We start from the raw sequence: 25,045 nt of genomic DNA, 5'->3' as shown, positions 1-25,045 counted from the left end.
ACATCCATTCAGAATAATTTCAACTTTCAAGTCTTGTTATTGAAGAAACATTTTCTGTAAAGCTATAGATGCCATAGATAGTGTTTTCTCTGATAGAGCTGTGCAAAGTAAATTGAAATCCTTCTGGGAAGGGTTCACTATTCTAGTTGCCATTAAGAACATTTGTGATTCATTGAAAGAAGTGAACTATCAACATTAGCAGGAGTATGGTGGAAGTTGATTCCAACCTTCATAAATGACTCTGAGGGGAAGTAACTGTAGATGTGGTGGGAATAGCAAGAAAACTAGAATTAGAAGAAGAGCCTGAAGATGTCACTGAGTTGCTAAGTCTCATGGAGAGGATAATACATTCTTCTTAATGGCTGAGGAGCTGCTTCCTATGGATGAGCAAAGAGAGTTGCTTCCTGAGATGGAATCTACTCCCGGTGAAGATAATCAAATATCGATAAGATTTAGTACAGTTCATAAACTTAGTTGATGAAACCATGGCAGAGTTTGACAGGACTGACTCCCATTTTGAAAGAAGTTTGACTGCTGTCAAATTTCATCACAATCTACAGAGAAATCTTTCATGAAAGGTAGGATCAATCAATGTAGAAAACTTCAAGGTTGTCTTATTTTAAGAAATTGCCACAGCCACCCCAACCTTCAGCAGCCACCACCCTGATTGGTCAGTAATTGTCAATATCAACGCAAGACTCCCTATCAGTAAAAAAAAATTATGACTTGCTGAAGGCTCAGATAATGGTTAACATATTTTAGCAATAAAGAACTTTTAATCAAGTATATACATTGAAACTTTTTAGACATAATGCTATTGTACACTTAATAGTCTACAGTAAAATGTAAACACAACTTATATGCATTGGGAAACCAGGAAATTTATTCCACGCTTTATTTTATTGCTATGGTCTCAAACTATTTCCACAGTATCTTTTATTGTGCCTTCTCTTCACTTTAGGGAATGGCATTTATAAGGCAGATTACAGGGGCTCTCTTTTGTTTTTTGTTGTTGTTGTTTTGGTATTTCTAGCTGAGCTTGGAGGTAGTGCAGGGTAGGTGCTTAATCAATATTCAGAACTTGGCCGTTGAAGGCACTAGGTATTTAGACAAGTTAGATTACCTTTCGAAATCTCAGATAGGGCCCTGGCCTATTGGCTCAGTGGTACAGCATCAGCCCAGTGTATAGATGTCACAGGTTTGATTCCTGTTCAGGGCACACGGGAGAAACAACCATTTGCTTCTCTACCCCTCCCCTTCCCCTTTCTCTCTCTCTTGCTCTCTCTTTCACTGTCTTTCCCTTATAAAGCCATGGCTTAATTGGTTCTAGTGCATCATCTAGATGCTGAGGATGGCTCCGTGGAGTCTCTGCCTCTGAAGCTAAAAAATAGCTCGGTTGCGAGCATAGCCCCAGATGGGGGTTGCCAAGTGGATCCTGGTCACAGGGCATGTGGTAGTCTGTCCCTGTATCTCCCCTCCTCTCACTTGGAAAAGAAAAAAAAAACAAAAACAAAAAAGAAATCAAGAAATCTCAGCCCATTAATAGACTCACCAGGACCAAATTAAAAAAAATTTAAACTCTTAATTATTGTAGCTTATAAATGTTTGACTTTCAAAAATCTTTATAAAACAAATATATAAATTAATATTCATAGGGAGAACTTGATATAATTCATTACTTTATTAATATTTTCAATAGACAACTCCTCACACTAAAAACAAGTCTATAAATAGATTAAATTTGTGCTTTGTTTTTCTTATTCAAGTTGAATTAGTAGTCTGAGGATTCATACCTGAACACATTTAACCTTAAAAAATGGCTTTTTGTTTGTTGGTTTGTTTGTATGTTTTCTTATAATATATCAAATTATATTTATGAAAATAGAGTCTTGATTTCTTGATGACATTTATTATAGTGAATACATTTTTGTCTTTTGCATTTAAATAATCTCATGTTTTTCTTGTCTCTGCTAATATAGGCATCAATTGTGAAGTAAATATAGATGAACGTCTATCAGCGCCATGTCTCCATGATGGAGCTTGTATTGGTGGCATCAATCATTACACCTGTGACTGCAAGAGTGGCTTTTTCGGAACACACTGTGAAACAAATGCAAATGATTGCCTGTCAAATTCTTGTCTGTGTGGCAGGTAGCTATTTTTATTTTTCTATTATTAAATCTGAGAAAGTAAACTTAACTCACAATATTTAAGACTTAATGTCAAGGGAAAGTTGATAAAGTTAATATTAATTATGCTCTCACATAAAACTAGAGCTAAGTACATTTAAGATGACAGATGCTGCCTGTTTTACTTAACACAATGTACTGATATGCTTTCTCTGCCCTCTTTTATTTCTACTCATTAGCATAAAGTAATTTCAATAAATGGGGATTAATTGGACTTTAATATGCTTAAAGGTAACTGCTCACAGTAATAGAATAGAGGTAGCAGGTAGGATGAGGAGACAGTCTATTATTTGCTCTGTGGAGAGAAAATACCACACACTTAGTATTTAACGTGTTCCTAAGTAAACTGGTTCTTTTGTCCCTATGTGCATGTCAGGTATTTTGTGTCTCTCTTTACAGAATTGTATAATAACTCTTCTGCTCATGGCTAGAATATTAGTTCATGCAAATTAGAGTGGGAGGTATTTCTAAGAAATACACGTGGCACACAAGACTGGCCCTCAGATGCACCAGCCTGCATTCATAGCATTATTATTCCTTTCTTTCTAGTCCTACCACTGACTTTGTAAGCAGTGAAGGGAGGATGAAGATGAATTGCTCATTGAAATGGAGTTTGGCTATAGCTGACTTTAGTTTCCTACATAAGTCCTAGTCAGAACTTAGATCTTCTAGAACTCTCCTTTCTTTTCATTGCAATGAGAAAAGTGGCAAAAATGAAAATTAATTTGTTTTTTCAGTCCAGTCATCTTTAGGGATAAGAAATCAGGAATAAACTGACTTCTGTTGTTCATGGAAGTGTGTGTGTGTGTGTGTGTGTGTGTGTGTATTTTAACCTGTACTGGAAAGGAGCAATTCTAAATAGTTAAAACCTCTTCAATTTATGCTTTAATATATTACTTAAAAATGTAATTCTATGTTTCAGATGCACAGATCTCATTAGTGAGTATCAATGTTCATGTGACACAAAGCAGACTAACTCAAGATGTGAGATCAAGATTAATGTAAGTTTTACAATTTTGATAAAATCTAAACTAATTTAAAAGATGAAACAAACTACTTGCTATAGATTTTAGAGTCATTTCTTAATTAATAATGACTTAACTCCACTGTCCTATTCCTTTTTGTAATTTTATAGCTGCTTCAAAGAAAAATTAGACCTCTTTTTGCCTTTCTCTCCTCCATCTCTTGTTATTGTAAACTCCAGCAATCCAGAGCCTTCATTAAACTAAATCCTGTATATGGTCATTGACAAAAGAACCTTAAAAGACTTATGATTTGCCACCTGCCTCCCCTTATCTGGTATTAGAATACACAGGTGTCTGTAGATATATGGAGATGATCCAGACACGACAGCAGAAAATAGATACTAGATGGGTATGTCAACTTGTAGTTGTGGGTCTTTAGTTGTTCATTGGTTGCTTTCTCATACATGCTTTAACCATGAGACTCCAGAAAAGCCAGTGACCTTGGGCTTCAAGACTGCAAACTTTGGGCTCAAACCAGTGACCACACTCAAGCTGGTGAGCCTGCATTCAAGCTGGATGAGACCAAGCTCAAGCCAGTGACCTCAAAGCTTTGAATCTGGACACTCAGCATCCCAGATTGATGCTCTGTCCACTGTGCCAATGTCTGGTCAGCCTAGACATATGATATTTTATGTGGAACCCCTCATCTGTTGAGAAATGTTAGTTGCCTAAAGTTTGAGATTATTCTTGGTGAATGAGAATCTTATGAGCCTTTCTAGATAATGGGAAGTTCTTCTAAATCGTTTTTGGCTGGCATTGATGTGGTAAAAGAAGGAAGTATAGGGACTAAATCAGAAGTTAGTTTTGGGAGTCTATGGCTATTTTAGTTAAATCCTTTCTGTTTGTTTCTCTTCCCTTCTGCATCAGTAAAATATAGTTTGCACAACACAGGGTCTTTTTATGGTGATATACAAAAGATGTAGTAGATACTCAGTAAATTATCCTTCTGGAGAGAGTGATGGAGTATTTAAATGCATTAAGGAAAAAAGAGATTGACCTCTATTTTCCTACTTACCTGCTGTGTGTTCTTAGACAAATTATGTAGTTATATTCTGAAAAAATGTTTTAGCTATTCTGTGAGGGTAAATCATAGTAACTACCTTTTAGGTTATTATGGGAATTAAATTAGATAATGCATGTAAATCGATTAGCACATTTTCTGACACATGATGTTTTGAAAACTGAAGTATTTATTGATAATATGTTGATCTGGTTCTAGACAGTGAAATTCATCTATGATGTAGAAAAGGAAATAATCTAATTAGTAGATTACCTGGTAGATGAGACATATATCTTTCTTGTGCTGTTGCATATGTTGCCTTTGGTAATCTCCAAAAACTATCTCTTGGCAGTAAAAATGTGGCATTTTTCTTCTAAATTACATAAATTAAATATATAGATTTAATATAAATAAATTTGTATATATTATTTGTCACATTCAATATTATAAGAACAATTGTTAAAATTGCCCAGAGTTTTTTTAAAATATTTTTATTTTTACATAAAAATGAACTGATTATCCTCCATATTCAGTGACTTTTTGTTTTGCTTAGTGTATATTAGGAACCACTTCATTAAAATTCATAAAGTCCTTCAGATAAGGGCCTAATATCCAAAATTTACAAAGAACTCATAAAACTCAACAACAAACAAACAAACAATCCAATAAAAAAATGGGAAGAGGACATGAACAGACACTTCTCCCAGGAAGAAATACAAATGGCCAACAGATATATGAAAAGATGCTCAGCTTCATTAGTTATTCGAGAAATGCAGATCAAGACTACAATGAGATACCACCTCACCCCTGTTAGATTAGCTATTATCAACAAGACGGGTAATAACAAATGTTGAAGAGGCTGTGGAGAAAAAGGAACCCTCATACACTGTTGGTGGGAATGTAAAGTAGTACAACCACTATGGAGGAAAGTATGGTGGTTCCTCAAAAAACTGCAAATAGAACTACCTTATGACCCAGCAATCCCTCTACTGGGTATATACCCCAAAACCTCAGAATCATTGATACGTAAAGACACATGTAGCCCCATGTTCATAGCAGCACTGTTCACAGTGGCCAAGACATGGAAACAACCAAAAAGCCCTTCAATAGAAGATTGGATAAAGAAGATGTGGCACATATACACTATGGAATACTACTCAGCCATAAGAAATGATGACATTAGATCATTTATAGCAAAATGGTGGGATCTTGATAAGTAAATCAGAAAAAAACAAGAACTACATGATTCCATACATTGGTGGAACATAAAAACGAGACTAAGAGACATGGACAAGAGTGTGGTGGTTACCAGGGGTGGGGGGAGGGAGGACGCAGGAGGGAGGGAGGGAGAGATTTAGGGGGAGGGGGAGGGGCACAGAGAAAACTAGATAGAGGGTGACAGAGGACAATCTGACTCTGGGTGAGGGGTATGCAACATAATTTAATGAGAAGATAACCTAGACATGTTTTCTTTGAATATATGTACCCTGAATTAATAATGTCATCCCATTAACATTAATAAAAATTTATTTTAAAAAAAATATTCATAAAGTCCTGACGCATTCTTTTTAATAACTAGAAGACTCCAAATAAGTGTTGGAAAACTATGCTTATTTAATGAGAGTATAAGTTACCAGCTTTCTTAGATCCTATGAAATGAATATACATTTTTTTTTAAAGTGTTAAAAAATTTGATGAGAAAAATGTAACATGTCATTATTTTAATTTACATTTTCCTAAGTTACTGTGAATATCATGCACATTTCCATGCACATTTTTATGTATCTTTGTGCTTTTTCTGTCTATAGCTTTAGATTAATAGTATTTTTCTTGGGCTTTCTTTTTAATTTGTATATGTTATTTAAAACAATGAATATAAACCACTATTAAAATTAAAAATATTGTCTTGAATTTTGCCATTCTCACTTTATAAAACTAGAAAATGTGAATTTTTTATATTTTTTACCTTTTTTTTTTTTTCAGGTTTTTTTTTTTTTTTTTTTTGTATTTTTCTGAAGCTGGAAACAAGGAGAGACAGTCAGACAGACTCCCGCATGCGCCCGACCGGGATCCACCCGGCATGCCCACCAGGGGAGACACTCTGCCCACCAGGGGGCGATGCTCTGCCCCTCCGGGGCATCGCTCTGCCAAGACCAGAGCCACTCTAGCGCCTGGGGCAGAGGCCAAGGAGCCATCCCCAGCGCCCGGGCCATCTTTGCTCCAATGGAGCCTTGGCTGCGGGAGGGGAAGAGAGAGACAAGGAGGAAGGAGGGGGTGGGGGTGGAGAAGCAAATGGGCACTTCTCCTATGTGCCCTGGCCGGGAATCGAACCCGGGTCCCCCGCATGCCAGGCCGATGCTCTACCGCTGAGCCAACTGGCCAGGGCCATATTTTTTACCTTTTTTATAACTCTGTTTTTGCATCTCTTCTTAGAAAGTGCTTTCACACAGCAATATTTAAATTATTTTCTTATATTCTTATCTACTACAATTTTAAAATTAGCAACATTTTTAATACCTTCACTCATGGTGAATATAATGTTATAATGAAAAGAGGTATAAATTTGATTAATTTTGTCAAAAGTATAATTAATTTTTTCAAGAACAATTATTAAAATTTCATATAAAAATGTCTATTATTTCTCTAATGATTTGAAATGCCTCAAATTTTATGCACTAATTTTCTACATCAGGTATTAAGAATATCTAGTCTGTTTTTTATTACCATTTAAAATATCATTTTGCCATTTACATTATTATTATAGTTCAATAAAAATTTTAATCACATTAAGAGCACACTAAATACAATTTTGGTTATTTGCCTAGCAAATATTAAACATTAAATATCTGTGGGAAACTAAGATATAAGAATTTTCTGTCCCTGGCTGGTTGGCTCAATTGGTTAAGAGCGTTATCCAGGCCCTGGCTGGTTAGCTCAGTGGTAGAGTGTTGGCCTGGAGTGCAGGAGTCCTGGGTTCGACCAGGTCAGGGCACACAGGAGAAGCGCCCATCTGCTTCTCCACCCCTACCCCTCTACTTCCTATCTGTCTCTCTCTTCCCGTCCCACAGCTGAGGCTCCATTGGAGCAAAGTTGGCCCGGGTGCTGAGGATGGCTCTGTGACCTCTGCCTCAGGCATTAGAGTGGCTCTGGTGACAACAGAACAATGAACTGGATGGATAAAGCATCGCCCCCTGATGGGCGTGCTGGTTGGATCCCGGTCGGGTGCATGCAGGAGTCTGTCTGACTGCCTTCCCATTTTTGGCTTTGGAAAAATACAAAAAAAAAAAAAAAAGCATTGTCCAGAAACAATAAGGTTGCTGGTTTGATCCCTGGTCAGGGACACATGGAAACAACCAAAAAATGCACAACTTAGTAGAACAACAAATGCTTCCCTTCCTCTTCCTTTCTCTCTCCCTTCTTCTGTCTTTCTAAAAAAAAAATCAACAAAAACTATTAAGCCCTGTTTGACCAGGTGGTGGCACAGTGGATAGAGCATTGGACTGGGATGCAGAGGACCCAGGTTCGAGATCCCGAGGTCACCAGCTTGAGAGTGGGCTCATCTGGTTTGAGCAAAAGCTCACCAGCTTGGACCCAAGGTCACTGGCTTGAGCAAGGGGTTACTCAGTCTGCTGACGGCCCTCAGTCAAGGCACACATGAGAAAGCAATCAGTGAACAACTAAGGTTTCGCAATGCGCAACGAAAAACTAATGATTGATGCTTCTCATCTCTCCGTTCCTGTCTGTGTGTCCCTCTCCCTGACTCTCTCTCTGTCTCTGTAAAAAAAAAAAAAAAAAAATTAAGCCCTGACTGGATAGCTCAGTATCTGGCTTGTTGGAGTGCCAGTCCAGAGCATGGAGACAGCTGGTTCCATTCCTCGGTGAGGGTACATATAAAAGCAGCTTAATATTCCTGTTTCTCTCTCTCAAAAAAAAAAAATTCAATCATACCTCCTGACAATCAGTTTTATTTGGCGATACAGACATAGATATATACCTTACTTAGCTGACATATTTATTGTTGCTCCCTCTATGTAGCAAGGCATGGATAACAGCCTCTGAAAGGTATTCATGAATTAATGTCCAAGTCTGTCTTTTCAGGCTAAAGAGACAAGAGCAATGGAGAAAGATGGGAAGTACTGATTGAAAAGAACACTCAGTTCAATGTGAGACAGGGTGTTATATCTGATGCTCCTTGAAGAGTAAATAAGCAGTTTATGTTAGGGCTGGAGGGAAAAAAATGCAAGCAAATGTTTTCTCTGTCAATGTGAACATTTGAGGTAAGCTTTAAAAATTAGAATCAATAGTAGAGAAGAACATACTCATGATTTGGTATGGAATGGGTGCTGTGGTTTTGAAAACTGTATTTAACTCACCTCTGGGTACACACACACACACACACACACACACACACATACACACCACATAGAGTTAAAGGAAAAGAGAGAAGGGTGATATAAAGAGCAAACACTTTTCTTATTTTGTTGAGATTGAGGATAATTGCTACAAGGGAGCAGTGTTTTGTTTTGTTGTTATATTAAATTATAAATATATAAGAAAAGTACTAAAATGAAAAAGAAAATATGATTATAGAATAAAAGAACAAATCAAGGCATTCTAGGATGAAAAAAAGCTAAGAATTTATCACTAGCATATCTGTCTAAAAGAATGACTAAAGGAAGTTCTCTAGGAAATGACTAAAGAAATATGTGTGCATGTATTTGTATTTTCTCAAATGTGAGCTGACATTTATAAAGAGCTCTTTATATAATAACAGTATTTACCTTTTATTTATTATATACATTATATACAATTTCTTATTTTTTGTAAATGTTCAATCAGTGTATAATGAATTCTGACAAGCAAAAAGTTAATGTATTCAACTTTACTGAGATTTCTTCTAAAGTTTCTGTGATTTGTAGCAAGTTTGAAAGGAATGTAGTCAAAAAGTTCTTCTAATATTTTTATCACTGTCTTTGAATTTGTAATAAATAATGGATTTATCAGCTTGCTTTTCAGAGTAAGATATGAGTTGAATCCCCTAGCAAATGGTCAGCTGTTTCTATAGGATATTGTACAGAATACCTATCTCCTTTGGTTGAAAACACATCTTTAAAATAAAAGATCTTATGAAAGAGTAATTTATCATATATGCAGAATACCTTGATTTTTTACTTAATCCACAATTTCAGAATATTCCCTATTAACATAAAAAGTTCTACTATATTCCTATTAATATTACATGGCATAAAGTTACCATATTTCTTTAATCAATATCCTCTTGGATGGAGATTTAAGATATTTTAAGTGTATTGCCCTTAAAAATTATTGTGAACCACAATGAAGGTGAGGGGCAGAGCCTGGAGAGGCAGTCAATAGACCAAAGAGGGCAAAGCTCAAGGAGGTAAGGAGTCCCCCATGCTTGCAGAGAAGCTCAGCTACAGCTTGCAAGCCTGCACTAGTGTCTTAGTTCCCGAGGAGGCAGAGGCAGCAGGGGGTTGGTGGAAAGACCACATTTCAGGAATACGGAGACTACACACACACTGGCCAAGAGTAGATAAATGCCAGCCTAGGAAGGCAGTTGATATTTACAATGGCATCAGGGCCCAGCAGAAGCAGCCACAAATTCTGGATCGCCTATAGCTTCAAGAAGGTTGTTAAGAGTCAGTCAAAAGCAGTGACCCCACTGGTCTGCACCAGGTTCCAGCCTGGGAGGTCCAGGATTGGTATATCTAGTGGCCAGATTTGAAGAGCATCAGCTCAGGACCTAACAACCCTAGTTAGAGTGGTATCTTAAGGAAAGGCTCCTTGCAACTGACCCAGCTAAGGCATAGAAAATGCTGTCACAAACAGAAAAAAGAGAGTAGCAGCAGACAAGGAGCCCATAGCAGAGTAAAAACAGCTAAAGCCAACACAAAAAGATCTAGAAACAACAATACTGAAAGCTAGATGCATACAACACCAACCTATACTCAGCTAGCTACACAAACAATACATCCAAAGGAGCAGTCTATACAGAGACAAAACAGGAAGACAGAGAATTCAATTCAAATGAATCAACAAGAGAATCCCCAGAAAAAGAACTGCATGAGATGGAAGTAACCAAATTACCGCATGCAGAGTTTAGAATAATGATTGTTAGGATGCTCAAGGATGTTAGAGCAACAATAGATGACAAAATGTGCACCTAAATAGAGAGATAGCAGGCATCTAGAAGAACATTGAAATCATAAAAAAAAATGAATCAGTCAGAAATGACAAACACAATATCAGAAATGAAGACTACACTAGAAGGAATTAAAAGCAGACTGGATGAAGCATAGAATCAAATCAGTGATTTAGAGAACAAGATAAGTGAAAGCACAAAAGCAGAACAGCAAAAAGAAAAAAGGATCAAAGTCTGAGGAAAATCAAAGAGAGTTCTGTGACAACATGAGCAGAAACAACATCCACATAATAGGGGTTTCTGAAGGAGAAGAGAAATAACAAGGGATAGAAAACCTGATTGAAGAAATCATAGCTGAAAACTTTCCTAAATTGTTGAAAGAAAAAGTCACACAACTTCAAGAAGCACAGATAATCCCATTAAAGAGGAACTCAAAGAGACCTACACTAAGACACATAATAATTAAAATATCAAAACTAAGAGATAAAAAAAAAAACTAAAAGCTACAAGAAAAAACCAGTCAATCACTTACAAAGGATTCCCCCATAAGGATGACATCAGACTTCTCAACAGAAACACTTGAGAAGGAAATGGCAAGAAGTATTCAAAGTAATGCAGAACAAGAGACTACAACCAAGACTTCTTTATGCAACATGGCTATCGTTTAAAATTGAAAGAGAAATGAAAAGCTTCCCGGACAAAAACAAAACAACAAAAAACAACTCAAGAATTTATTACAACCAAACCAATGCTGCAAGAAATGTTAAGGGGTCTGTTATAAACAGATCAAAGGGGGAAAAGAATATAGCAAAAGAGGAATACAGCTTTAAAGAATAAAATGGCAAGAAACAACTACATATCAATAATAACCTTAAATGTAAATGGATTAAATGCTCCAATCAAAAGATATGGGGTAGCTGCATGAATAATAAAACAGGACCACAGGACCCATAAATATGCTGTCTACAGAGACCCCTCTCAAAACAAAAGATACACATAGAATGAAAGTAAAGGGATAGAAAAAAATATTTCATGCAAATGGAAATGAAAAAAAAAGCTAGGGTAGCAATACTTATATCTGACAAAATAAACTTTAAAACAAAGGATAAGGGATAAGGAAGATCACTACATAATGAAAAAGGGAGCAATCCAACAGGAAGAGGTAACCATAGTAAATATCTAGGCACCTTATATAGGAGCATATAAATATATAAAGCAGATTTTGATGGACATAAAGAGTGAGCTCAACAGCAATACTATAATAGTAGGGAATTTCAATATCCCACTAACATCACTGGATAGATCCTCAAGGAAGAAAACAAAAAACAGCAGACTTAAAGAACACACTAGATCAACTGGATTTAATAGATACCTTCAGAACTTTCACCCTAATGTAACAGAATATACATTCTTTTCAAGTGCTCATAGTACATTCTCTAGGATAGACCACATGTTAGGACACAAAACGATTATCAACAAATTTAAGAAGATTGAAATCATATCAACCATCTTCCCTGATCACAATGGCATGAAACTAGAAATCAAGTACAACAGAAAAACTAAAAAACATTTGGAAACTAAGCATGTTATTAAATAACAAACGGGTTAACAATAAGATCATGGAAGAAATAAAAATATTCTTGAAACAAATGAAAATGAGCATACAACTGAAAATTTATGGGACATAGCAAAAGCAGTCCTGAGAGGGAAGTTCATAACATTACAGGCATACCTTAAGAAGCTAGAAAAAAAATCAAATAAATAACTTAACCCTGCAACTAAAAGCCTTAGAATAAGAACGGCAAGTAAAGCCCAGAGAAAGTAGAAGGAAGGAAATAATAAAGATCAGTGTGGAAATAAATGACACAGAAGCTAAAAAAAAAAAAAAATACAGAGGATCAATGAAACCAAGAGCTGGTTCTTTGAAAAGGTAAAAAAATTAAAGAACCTTTAACCATACTCACCAAGAAAAAAAGAGAGAGGACTCAAATAAATAAAATTAGAAATGAGTGTGAAGAAGTAACAACTGACACAGCAGAAATAAAAGGATGGGAAGAAAATACTATGAAGAACTGTATGGCAAAAAATTAGACAACCTAGGTAAAATGGATAAATTCCTTGAAACAAATAATCTTTCAAAAATCAATCTGGAAGAATCAGAAAACCTAAACAGACCAATTACAACAAATGAGATCGAAACAGTTCTCAAAAACTCCAAACAAACAAAAGCCCTGGGCCAGCTGGTTTCACAGGCAAATTCTACCAAATATTCAAAGAAGAACTAACTTTTATCTTTCTCAAGCTATTTCAAAAAAATTCAAGAGGAGCGAAGACTTCCAAGCGCCTTTTATGAGGTGAGCATAAAACTGATTCCAAAACCAGGCAAAGAAAACACAAAGAAAGACAACTATAGGCCATTATCCGTGATGAATTTAGATGCTAATATTCTCAACAAAATATTAGCAAACTGAATCCAGCAATACATGAAAAAAATCATACATCATAATCAAGTTGGGTTTATTTTGGGGAAGCAAGGCTGGTACAATATTTGTAAATCAATCAATATGATTCATCACATAAGCAAAAGGAAGGAGAACAATTACATGATAATATCAATAGATACAAAAAGAGCATTTGATAAAATCCAGCACCCATTTATGATCAAAACTCTCAACAGACTGGGAATACAGGGAACATACTTCAACATGATAAAGGCCATCTATGACAAATCCACAGCCAACATAATTCTCAAAGGGCAAAAATTAAAAGCAATCCCTTTAAGATCAGGAATAAGACAGGGGTGCACCTTTTCACCACTCTTATTAAACATAGTTCTGGGAGTCCTACCCTAAGCAATCAGACAACAAGAAGAAATAAAAGGCATGCAAATTAGAAAAGAAGAAGTAAAACTATCATTATTTGCTGATGAATGATACTGTATATAGAAAACCCTAAAGTCTCAGTCAAAAAACTACTGGACTTGATAAATGAATTCAGCAAGGTGGCAGGATATAAAATTAATATTCAGAAATCAGAGGCATTTTTATACACCAACAATGAATTGTCAGAAAGAGAAAATAAGGAAACAATCCCCTGCACTCCCACAACAACAACAACAAAATAATGTACCTAGGAGTAAATATAACCAAGGAAGTTAAAGAGGTACTCAAAAAATTATAAAACATTGATAAAAGAAGTCAAGGGAGATACACACAAGTGGAATCATATACCGTGTTCATGGATAGGAAGAATAAACATCATTAAAATTCTATATTACCCAAAACAATTCATAAATTCAATGTGATTACTATTAAAATACCAATGTCATGCTTTAAAGATATACAACACATATTCTTAAAATTTATATGGAACCAAAAAATAACACAAATAGCCTCAGCAATCTTGAAAAAGAAGAATAAAGGGGATGGTATCACGCTTCTTGATATCAAGTTATATTACAAGGCCATTGTACTCAAAACAGCTTGGTATTGGCATAAGAACAGGCATATAGATCAATGGAACAGAACAGAGACCCAGAAATAAACCCATACACTTTATGCACAATTGATATTTGACAAAGAAGGTAAGAGCATACAATGGAGTAAAGACAGTCTCTTTAACAAATGGTGTTGGCAAAACTGGACAGTTTCCTGCAAAAATAGGAAACTAGACCACCAACTTACACCATTCACAAAAATAAATTCAAAATGGATAAAAGACCTAAATATAAGTCATGAAATCATAAATATCTTGGAAGAAAATATAGGCAGTAGGCTCTCTGACATCTCTCACAGAAATATATTTGCTGATTTATCTTCATGGGTAATGGAAATAAAGAACAGGATGAACAAATGGGACTATATCAAACTAAAAAAAGCTTTTGCTCAGCTAAAGACAATATGAACAAAATAAAAAAACAAACCACACAATGGGAGAACATATTTGACAATTTGTCTAATATGGGGTTAATAACCAAAATTTATAAAGAACTTGTAAAACTCAACATCAGAAAGATAAACAATCTAATCAAAAATGGGCAAAAGAAATGAATAGACACTTCTCTAAAGAGGACATACAGATGGCCAATAGGCATATGAAAAAATGCTCAACATCACTAATCATTAGAGAAATGCAAACTAATACCACAATGAGATATAACTTCACACCAATCAGAATAGCGTTCATCAACAAAACAACAAAGAATAAGTGCTGGCGAGGATGTGGAGAAAAGAGAACCCTCCTGCACTGCTGATGGGATTGCAGACTGGTGCAGCCACTGTGAAAAACAGTATGGAGATTCTTCAAAAAATTAAAAATTGAACTGTATTTTGACCCAGCTATCCCACTTTTAGAATATGCCCCAAGAACACCATAGCACTGTTTCAAAAGGAGAAATTCACCCCCATGTTTATGGCAGCATTACTCACAATAGCAAAGATCTGGAAACAGCCCAAGTGTCTGTCAGTGGACGATTGGATTAAAAAGCAGTGGTATATGTATACAATGGAATACTATGGGGTCATGAAAAAGAATGAAATCTTACCTTTTGTGATCACATGGATGGACCTGAAAACTATTATGTTAAGTGAAATAAGCCAGGCAGAAAAAGAAAAATATCGTATGACCTCACTCATTTGAGGAATGCAATGAACAATGTGAACTGAGGAATGGAATTGAGACAGAAGAGAGATCAAAGGGACCAGAGGAAAAGGGGACAGAGGGAAAGGGAATTATAGGATGTAATAAACCTGAAGGGAAGGGAGGAGGGCACTATGGGGAGGGGGATGCATTTGGGGCAACACTAGAATCTATGTAAACACAATAAATTAAAATCAATAAGAAATAATTAAAAATAGAACTGCCTTTGACCCAGCCATCCCACTTTTAGGAATACATCCTAAGAACACCAAATCACTGATTCAAAAGGAGAAATGCACTCCCATGTTTATGGCAGCATTGTTTACAAGAGCCAAGATCTGGAAACAGCCCAAGTGTCTGTCAGTGGACGAGTAAATTAAAAAGCAGTGGTACATGTATACAATGGTATTATACTATGGGGCCATGAAAAAAAAGGAAATCTTACTTTTTGTGACAACATTGATGGTCCTAGAAACTATTATGTTAATTGAAATAAGCTAGGTAGAGAAAAGAAAAATATCATATGACCTCACTCATTTGAGGAATCCAATGAACAATGTGAACTGAGGAGTGGAATAGAGGCAGAGGCTGGATCAAAGGGACCAGAGGGAAAGCGAACAGAGGAAAGGGGGATGAGAGGATGGGATCAGAGAAGGGGATGGGATTAGTGTAATTATATATACACAACACAGCGTTATAGAGAGCAGAAAGCAAATTCTGTAGGGAAAAGGGGAGGTCGTTGGGGTGAAGAGGAGCAAGGAGGATGTTGGGGGAACATGGGGGTTGGGGGAATGTATTCACTGGGACACTGGAATCTATGTAAACACAATAATTAAAATCATAAAGTATAAAAAAATAAAAGTGGTATAAATTATAATTTACATTTCATTTTTTTCACTTAAATGATTTTTAGTTTAGAAAAAAATATCTTTTTGATGAAAATACATGTTCATTTAATATAATTACATACCATTTTAATTCATAATATAATTACTGCCAATAGAACATAAATTATGTGCTAATCTTGATTATAACAACATACTTAGAGATTTCATGAAATTAAACCAATTATATATTTTAAAAAATTATTTATGTACCTTAGATGCAGAAAATGGAGTTATTCGTACTCTATTTCATATTAAGAAATAATCATTAATACTCTCTCGCTAATTTGTGTGTGTGTGTGCACACACATGTATCCTTTTGATTTCACAGTTTATTCCTTTTGCACTATATTTGTGAGTTTATTAGGAATCTTGTCATATATATATATATATATATATATATATTTGTATATTTTCTCTATTTCTTTATTTGTCCTGTTCTATAGATCTTGAATCTCTAACTTACGGGCACATTTCTTTCATTCTTTATGCAAGAATAATCTCAAACCTAAATGAGAAGAGCAAAACAGGTAGCATCAAAACTCTCCTTGAACACTAATACCAATTCATGTCCCTTACAAAGCTATGGATTCCTTAGCAAAGTATTCTCTATCTTTTGGATTGCCTGTCCATGTTTGACTCCTCATTTTGTCAAGTTAGAGTACAACTTACAATCTAGATATTGAATATAAACTTCAGACTTCTTCTGAAATATTATTTTGTTTACCTGAGGAAATAGGAGTGTGTATTAAGTGTTAACTTTCTTAATGTGTTTGGGACTCTACATTACCTTAGAAAAATCTTTTTATTTGTTTATAAATTTGGCATCAAGTCTAATTTCAGTCCTGGTGTATTTTCTTTATTGTTTGAGTCAACTTGGCATTTCGGGCTGTTTCTGAGATAATGGTTTTATTTTCTTGTATTTCAGTGGCCTTTTCTCTCAGAATTAATGAAGACAGATATTTTAATAAAGAAATAAAAATTGATATTTACTGAAAATATTCTAATTTTTGTATTTTAGAATCTTGTTTGATTTTTAAATAATAAAGTTAAATAGTATATTTCCTTTAAGTCAGAACATCATAAGTCATATTAAAGTGATTCAAACAGAATCTTCTCCCTTTTAATTGCTTTATCTTCACATTTAATCATGTAAGATAGGAGAAAGAACAAAATAGTAAATGAAAGTTATAAAGAAAGCTTTGCAATACTAAGTTTTTACCATATAGATAATAATTTGTAAAATTCTGTAGCCAAGGAATTCCTTGAGAAATGAGTCAAGACTTGTTGGTAAAATGAACCCTAAGTTGGAATTTAGGGCATTTAGTGTCTATGTGATGTTATTCTGCAGTTGTCTTCCTTTAAGAGTTTGGTAAGTCATTCTAACACTGTTTGACTTGTCTCCATTCTGCGAGTAAGATAAGATTGTTGTGCTACGTCATTGCTACTCACTGTTTGGTCCACAGAATAGAGTAGTCTGGATCTCCTGAAGATTTGTTGGAATGGGAAAACCTAAGCCCCACACCAAACCTATTGAGTTTGGATCTGCAATTTAACAAGCTTACACATTCATATGCAACTTAAGTTTCATAAACACTAGATTATATTAGTAGTTTTTATTCAGAAGTGGGCAAGATTTTAAAACTTCTGTGAACCTTACTAGGTCTTTGCTGTGGGTAAAATAGAGCTTTAATAGAGCTTTAATGTTCTATTTTCCTCTTCAAATAGAACAATTCCAAGATTAACACATTCTGTTTAACACGTTCTGTTTCTCTAAGGTCTTATTTGAAGAAAGTATTACACTATTTAAAAAAAAACAACTACAAAACAAAGTATGTGATTCTATGAGAGAAATGTTTTATAGTGAAGATGACCTCAATTATAAATTTCTACTCTTCTGGGAAGTTCAGAGATTGAAGGACAAATTTTGGGAATTAAAATATACAACTCATATAGAACATAACTGTCAGAGATATAACTGGCACATTTACTAGGCAATTTGCTTTCTGTGGCTAAGCAGTCCACAATGAATATTCACTGCTCTGTTACCCTGGTACTCTGTACATTGCCTGGTATGATGTCTTGGATACAAGTTGAAGAAATGTGGCGTTGAGGTCTAGCTCAGTTGCCTAGATTGACATGGTCTGCAAGATTACTCCCAGCTTCTTTCTTTTTCTCTAAATACACCAACTTTTTCTTTCATTTTCTGACACTAAATTAATGAATTATTCTTGAGAGATAGCATATAGCAAAGTAATATAAATAATCATGAACAAAAGGGAAAGCATCCTTCTTAATTTTTGAGCCAGAAAAAGTCAAGAACTTTAAGTGACTATTTTATTTTTTTTAATAAATTCTTTTTTGTATTTCCACTAAGCCTTCTAATTAATTTAGCAAAAGGTTCTTGTAAACCCTAGAGACAGAACTCTTGGCAGTATAAAAACTATTTCTCTCTTCCCATGGGAGATATAACTCAATTAGTGTATGTAATGCCTTCTAATAAATCATTCTATATATACCCAGCCATAGGGATAAGAGAGAAACATGTTGTTTCCAGACCTTTCCCTGTGGAATTCTGCATCTACAGTTTATAAAAATACTGCAGTCCTGCACTAAGTCTACTAAGTGCCCTTGGTTATCCTAAAGCAGTGGTCCCAACCCCCAGGCTGCGGACCGGTACCGGTCCATGGGCCATTTGGTACCGGTCCACAGAGAAAGAATAAATAACTTACATTATTTCTGTTTTATTTATATTTAAGTCTGAATGATGTCTTATTTTTATTTATTTATTTTTTCTTTATTTTTCTGAAGCTGGAAATGGGGAGAGACAGTCAGACAGACTTCCGCATGCGCCCGACCGGGATCCACCCGGCACGCCCACCAGGGGCAAAGCTCTGCCCACCAGGGGGCGATGCTCTGCCCCTCCGGGGCATCGCTCTGCTGCGACCAGAGCCACTCTAGCACCTGGGGCAGAGGCAAAGGAGCCATCCCCAGCGCCTGGGCCATCTTTGCTCCAATGGAGCCTTGGCTGCGGGAGGGGAAGAGAGAGACAGAGAGGAAGGAGGGGGGGTGGGGGTGGAGAAGCAAATGGGCGCTTCTCCTATGTGCCCTGGCCGGGAATTGAACCTGGGTCCCCCGCATGCCAGGCCGATGCTCTACCGCTGAGCCAACTGGCCAGGGCTATGTCTTATTGTTAAAAAATGACCAGAGTCCCTCTGTTACATTCATCTAAGACTCACTCTTGATGCTTGCCTCGGTCACGTGATATATTTATTCGTCCCACCCTTTAACGGCCGGTCCGTGAAAATATTTTCTGACATTAAACCGGTCCGTGGCCCAAAAAAGGTTAGGGACCACTGTCCTAAAGGAGTTCACATTTTCAGCAAAGGTAGAACCAATATCAAAATAGCATTAATTTATAAAAACATACATTTAACTCTATCACTTGAGTGAGTATAAAAGATCTTCATCTTGTTTCCAAGCATGACTTCAGTTTTATATTCAATGGCACAATCTATAAAAAATTAAACAACTCTCTGTGATTTTTTGACAGAAAAATTAATTTTTCACTTGATGCATGATATAAATACAAAAATAAGTAAAACTATATAAAAATATAAAGCTTCTGCACAACAAAGAAAACCGTCAACAAAATGTAAAAGCAACATCTGAAATGAGAGAAAATATTTGCATACAACCTATCTGATAAGGGGTTAACATCCAAAATATATAAGCAACTCATGAAACACAATAGCAACAAAATAAATAGCCCAATTCAAAAATTGGCAAAAGACTTGAATATATACCTCTTTAAAGAAGCCATATATATGGCAACAGGTATATGAAAAGATTCTCAACATCATTAATCATCCAGGAAAGACAAATCAAAACCACAATGAGATATTACCTTACAGGTGTTAGGATGTTTGTTATCAAAAACACAAGAGATAAATTCTAGCAAGAATGTGGAGACAAGGGAACCCCCACATACTACTGGTAGGATGGTAAACTGGTACAGTCACTATTAAAAAGAGTACAGATGGGCCCTGGCCGGTTAGCTCAGCGGTAGAGTGTCAGCCTGGCGTGTGGGGGACCCGGGTTCGATTCCCGGCCAGGGCACATAGGAGAAGCGCCCATTTGCTTCTCCACCCACCCACCTCCTTCTTCTCTGTCTCTCTCTTCCCCTCCTGCAGCCGTGGCTCCATTGGAGCAAAGATGGCCAGGGCGCTGGGGATGGCTCCTTGGCCTCTGCCCCAGGCGCTAGAGTGGCTCTGGTCGCAACAGAGCGACGCCCTGGAGGGGCAAAGCATCGCCCCCTGGTGGGCAGAACATCGCCCCTAGTGGGTGTGCCGGGTGGATCCCGGTCGGGCGCATGCAGGAGTCTGTCTGACTGTCTCTCCCCATTTCCAGCTTCAGAAAAATACAAAAAAAAAAAAAAAAGAGTACAGATGTGTGTCTCCTAAAGAAATTTAAAGTATATGTTTATTACAGCATTATTCACAATGGCCAACATATGAGACCACCTCAAATCTTTATTGACAGATGATTAGATAAAGAACATTTTATGTCCATATGAAAAATAAAATATTATTTAGTTTGTTTTATTTTTTTAAAAAAAGGAAATCCTGCTATTTGTGACAACATTGATAAACCCGAGGGGCATTATGCTAAGTAAAATAAGCCAAAACAAAAGACCAGTACTGCAGGTTATCACTCATATGTGGAATGTTAAGACAAAAAAAAAAGTTAAAACTCACAGAAACAGAGGTAAAATGATGATTGTCAGGTACTGAAGAGTGGGAAAAAAATAAGGAGAGGCTGGCAAATGGCACGATAAGTTAGATGATTATAACTTTATAAATGGTATATGATTAAATAAAGTTTATTAAAGTTTTTTCTTCTCAAAACTTAACAATAAAACATTTAACAGAATTTTTTATGATAAAGGCAAATATCATTTATTACTAGAAACTTATTTTAGTTTGTAGAAGAATGGAATATCAGATAAGCTTGCACATTGGTTTCTTAAAAATGTTTAAATATAATAAGATTGTAATAAAATTATTAGTGGTAAGCTAATTTGATTCTCTATTTTTGAATTTAGGACTGCACACTGATCTTGTGTCTGAATGACAGCTTCTGTCAGAAGCCAGACCATGGCTTTACCTGCATTTGCCCAAGTGAATACAGCACTGCATGTTGTGAGATAAATATTGGTAGTGGTGCTGAGCCTGAACTGAATTTGGACCTCTGTCTTAATGGAAGAATCTGTGTTGATGAATCCGGACACACTTTTTACTGCAGGTTAGTGTTTATTTATCTATAGTTAACTAAATATATATTTAGAAAAGCTTATAAACATTCCTCCGTTAATGCACTCTGAAGATACTAAGTGTTTAAGTACATTTCCATCTTAAAATATGTAATCAGAAATTTAAATCAATAATTCTAAGAAAGCATTGCTTAGATTTTTTCCAAATACATGTATTCATTTCAATACCATGAAATTTAATCACCAAATTTCCAAACTTAATCACCTCTTATTTTATAATTGTTTTATATCTCCCTTCCCAAAATTAAGTTCTTATTTTTTTATATATTCACCATATAAATAATTTATAAATAGTTCATATCTATATTGTATTTCTTAACTAGATATTCATTTCTATTTCTGATATTATTTATCTTTTAAGAGCCTAAAAACAAATAACAATTTCTATTTATTAAGTTTTATTAAAACTTGTCTGAAGTGGCTCTGGTCACGGCGGAGCGATGCCCCGGAGGGGCAGAGCATCGCCCCCTGGTGGGCAGAGCGTCGCCCCTGGTGGGCGTGCCGGGTGGATCCCGGTCGGGCACATGCGGGAGTCTGTCTGTTTCTTCCCGTTTCCAGCTTCAGAAAAAATTTTTTTAAAAAATAAATAAAATAAAATAAAACTTGTCTGACCAGGTGGGGCACAGCAGATGGAGCATTGGCCTGAGACATTGAGTATCCAGGTTCCAAACCCCAAGATCACTAGCTTTAGCATGGAATCATAGACATGACCCCATGGTCGCTGGCTTGAGCCCCAGGTTGCTGGCTTGAGCAATAGGTCACTGACTCAGCTAGAGCCCCCCAATCAAGGCAAATATTAGAAAGCAGTCAACGAACAACTAAGGTGCCGCAACTATGAGTTGATGCTCTTTATCTCTCTCCCTACCAGTGTGTCTGTCCCTGTCTGTCCCTCTCTCTCTTTCTTTCTGAATCCATTCAGGTGACACTGATCAATAAAACCACAGCAGTTTCAGGTACACAACTCCACAACACATCATCTGTGCATTGCACCGTGTGTCCACCACCCCAAGTCAAGTCTCCCTCCATCACTATTTATATTTTTGAACTAGTTATTATTTAAGATATCTTTTAAAATTTTTTGGAAATAAATTTTCATTACTTTTGTTCTTTATGATTGTATAACATATAAAATTGGTTTGTCATTTGAGAAAATTTAGCCATTAGTTCAATTTGTAAATTATTAATTGAATCCAAGTATTAAATAGAAAAATATAAATACTTCTTTTTCTATTTCAGTTTGATTTGAGACAGGTTGTTGTAAAATGAAAATCTCATACAATTATATTTCTATAAAATATCCTAAATTATGAAAAGGTTTACCATGTATATTTTTGTATATGATCACTTAATAGTAAATTCAATCTATTATTTTTATCATGTATTTTATCATGTTATTGTCTTTCCATTACTTATATAGACTGCCTTATAGTTAACACTGCCATGACCATATTTTTTTTTTATCTGTGTCCTGTTTTTGTCCTTTTACTTATTTTAGTCTGTGTTGTAATTATTTTCTTTGGGACATCTATCTATCTAGTAAGGAACACCTGGATGCTAATTTCACATAAACCCAAAATTATTATATTTTTATTTAGACTGTTCATCATTATCACAGTTATACTTTATTACATATTGCCTAATTTTCCATTTTATTTGTAAATATATATATATGTGTGTGTGTATGGGATCTTTCTTATATTTTGTATTTTTGAGCATGGAGTATGCTTATTTTACTCTGGTGGTTTGATAAAACATAAACAATAAACACGTTTCTAATTTCAATAGTAAGTATATTAAATAAAATTATAAAAATGATCACTTGACCACTGCAAAGACCCCTGCAGCTAATCAGCAATAGTAAATTGAACATTTATTCACAATAGATTCAATATTATAAATCAAGCTTTTATTCATGGAAACCCGTTAAGTTCATTAAAAAGATAGAAATAAGTGAATCTAAAACTAAAATGTAAGGTTTTCAAACTGGATAATATGTATTAAGTCAAGCACTATAAAAGCTACTCTACAGGATTTCCTTTTTGTGGATGTTATCCATAATAGGTTGACCTTTCTTAAAGCGTGAACTAAGTGGAATTCAAACTGAAGACACCTGCTCCTTTTCCTGGAATATCTCCCAAGGACAAGCATAGGCATTCATTACTGCAACAGCATTATTCAAATTTCATTTAAATTAGAGTCATCTGTCTTCAAAATAGTCACTGCTGATTCAGTGCTCCTGAAAGTCTGAAAGTCTCTAAATGGGAAAGGCCTTGGGAGGTTCAGTTTCTAGGGGACCTGCACAGTGACTAGAGCCATTCAAGTTGGTGCCAAGTTAGCACAGTGTTCAGACAGTTTATTTACAAAAGAAAACTCAAATTATGGTAGGGAAAGATTTGCAAGTAAAACCATCAGTTTTTTGTATGGGTCAAGGATTAAGCTGAAATATATTTATTTTAACCATAATAAAATAATTGTTTTCTTTATTGAAAAAAGTTATATCAATCCTATTGCTTTCATTTCTATTTTGCGTTTAAATTTAATCAAGAAGAAAATCTTCCTCTTAAAAACGTATGTCAACCTCAAATGAAAAAGCTGAAATGAGAAGCAACAAGTATTTATTTGGAATCAAAGAATTGCAATATAGGAATAAACTTAAATATCTCGATTACAGAGTAAAAGCAAGGGGTTGTTTGTTTGTTTGTTTTTGTCTTGAGCAAAAGAAAATAATTTATTACCTGAAAATAAAATCCTTTTGTTGCTGAAAAATTAAACTACTCTTGGCTATACCTGATTGTTAACTGATTCTGTATTTATATATAAGATGGATCATCATCAGTCCTTGTCATCAGGATGTCCACTTTTTTTCTGATTCCACACACACAATTGTTTGTAAAGCAATAAAACAATTGTGGTTTAGCCCAGTCCAAACATTTGGTCCAGTCCGAAAGCACAAGGACCAAGACAAGTATGTAGTTCCTCTAGAACTGATGTTATGGCTCCATTTCGAAATGTCTCTATTCATAACATTTTTCACATGTGGTAAAATATTTTGTTTTTAATCTTCATTTGCTTATTTTCTGCAACATACACACAAATCAAAGTTAAAGTTAATATTTCCATTCTCATTGATGAATTATTTGCTAATTAGCTTTCTAACTTCTGTTTGATTTTAATTGTAAAAATAATTATCCAATTTCTACTTTAAGAATATTTAACCCAGCCTGACCAGGCAGTGACACAGTGAATAGAGTGTCAGCCTGGAACACGGAGGACCCAGGTTCAAAACCCCAAGGTCGCCAGCTGGAGCACAGGCTCATCTGGTTTGAGCAAGGCTTGCCACCTTAAGCTCAATGTCGCTGGCTTGAGCAAGGGGTTACTCGGTCTGCTGTAACCCCCCCTGGTCAAGGCACATATGAGAAAGCAATCAATGAACAATTAAGGTGTTGCAATGAAAAATTGATGTTTCTGGTCTCTTTTCCTTCCTGTCTATCTGTTCTTATCTGTTCCTCTCTCTGTCTTTCTGTCAAAAACAAACAAAAAACAAACAAACAAAAAAACAAACAAACAAAAAAACATTAACCCAAAGTCTTATTTTTGATGAAAACCTCCTTATTAAAATATTTCAAAAAATATTTCAGCATCAATGATTTGTAAAACATTCTATACCATAGGTTTGCTTATTATCTTAGTACTAATTTCCTTTCAATTGACATCACATGCTGTTTTACATTAAAAAAAAAAACAGATAACATATTGTAGCCTTTTAAATTGTGTAGAAAATTTGTAACTGCCAGCCTAAAATTTTTTACTGTGT

At 35.4% G+C, this 25,045-nt stretch overlaps 1 protein-coding gene across 1 annotated transcript in view; it reads left to right on the top strand.

The window, feature by feature from the left end:
• Positions 1-25,045, top strand: part of LOC136319194 (protein eyes shut homolog) — a 557,987-nt gene that overhangs the window by 76,350 nt on the left and 456,592 nt on the right. The window contains exons 3-5 of the mRNA XM_066252572.1: positions 1,980-2,151; positions 3,112-3,190; positions 21,004-21,203. Coding sequence (XP_066108669.1) covers positions 1,980-2,151; positions 3,112-3,190; positions 21,004-21,203 — 451 coding nt within the window. The remainder of the gene's footprint in view (positions 1-1,979; positions 2,152-3,111; positions 3,191-21,003; positions 21,204-25,045) is intronic.

The sequence above is a fragment of the Saccopteryx bilineata genome, chromosome 1 (assembly GCF_036850765.1).
Source record: "Saccopteryx bilineata isolate mSacBil1 chromosome 1, mSacBil1_pri_phased_curated, whole genome shotgun sequence".
NCBI classification, from domain to species: domain Eukaryota; kingdom Metazoa; phylum Chordata; class Mammalia; order Chiroptera; family Emballonuridae; genus Saccopteryx; species Saccopteryx bilineata.
The sequence above is the reverse complement of the archived record's forward strand: the minus strand, read 5'-3'. Positions and strand labels throughout refer to the sequence as shown.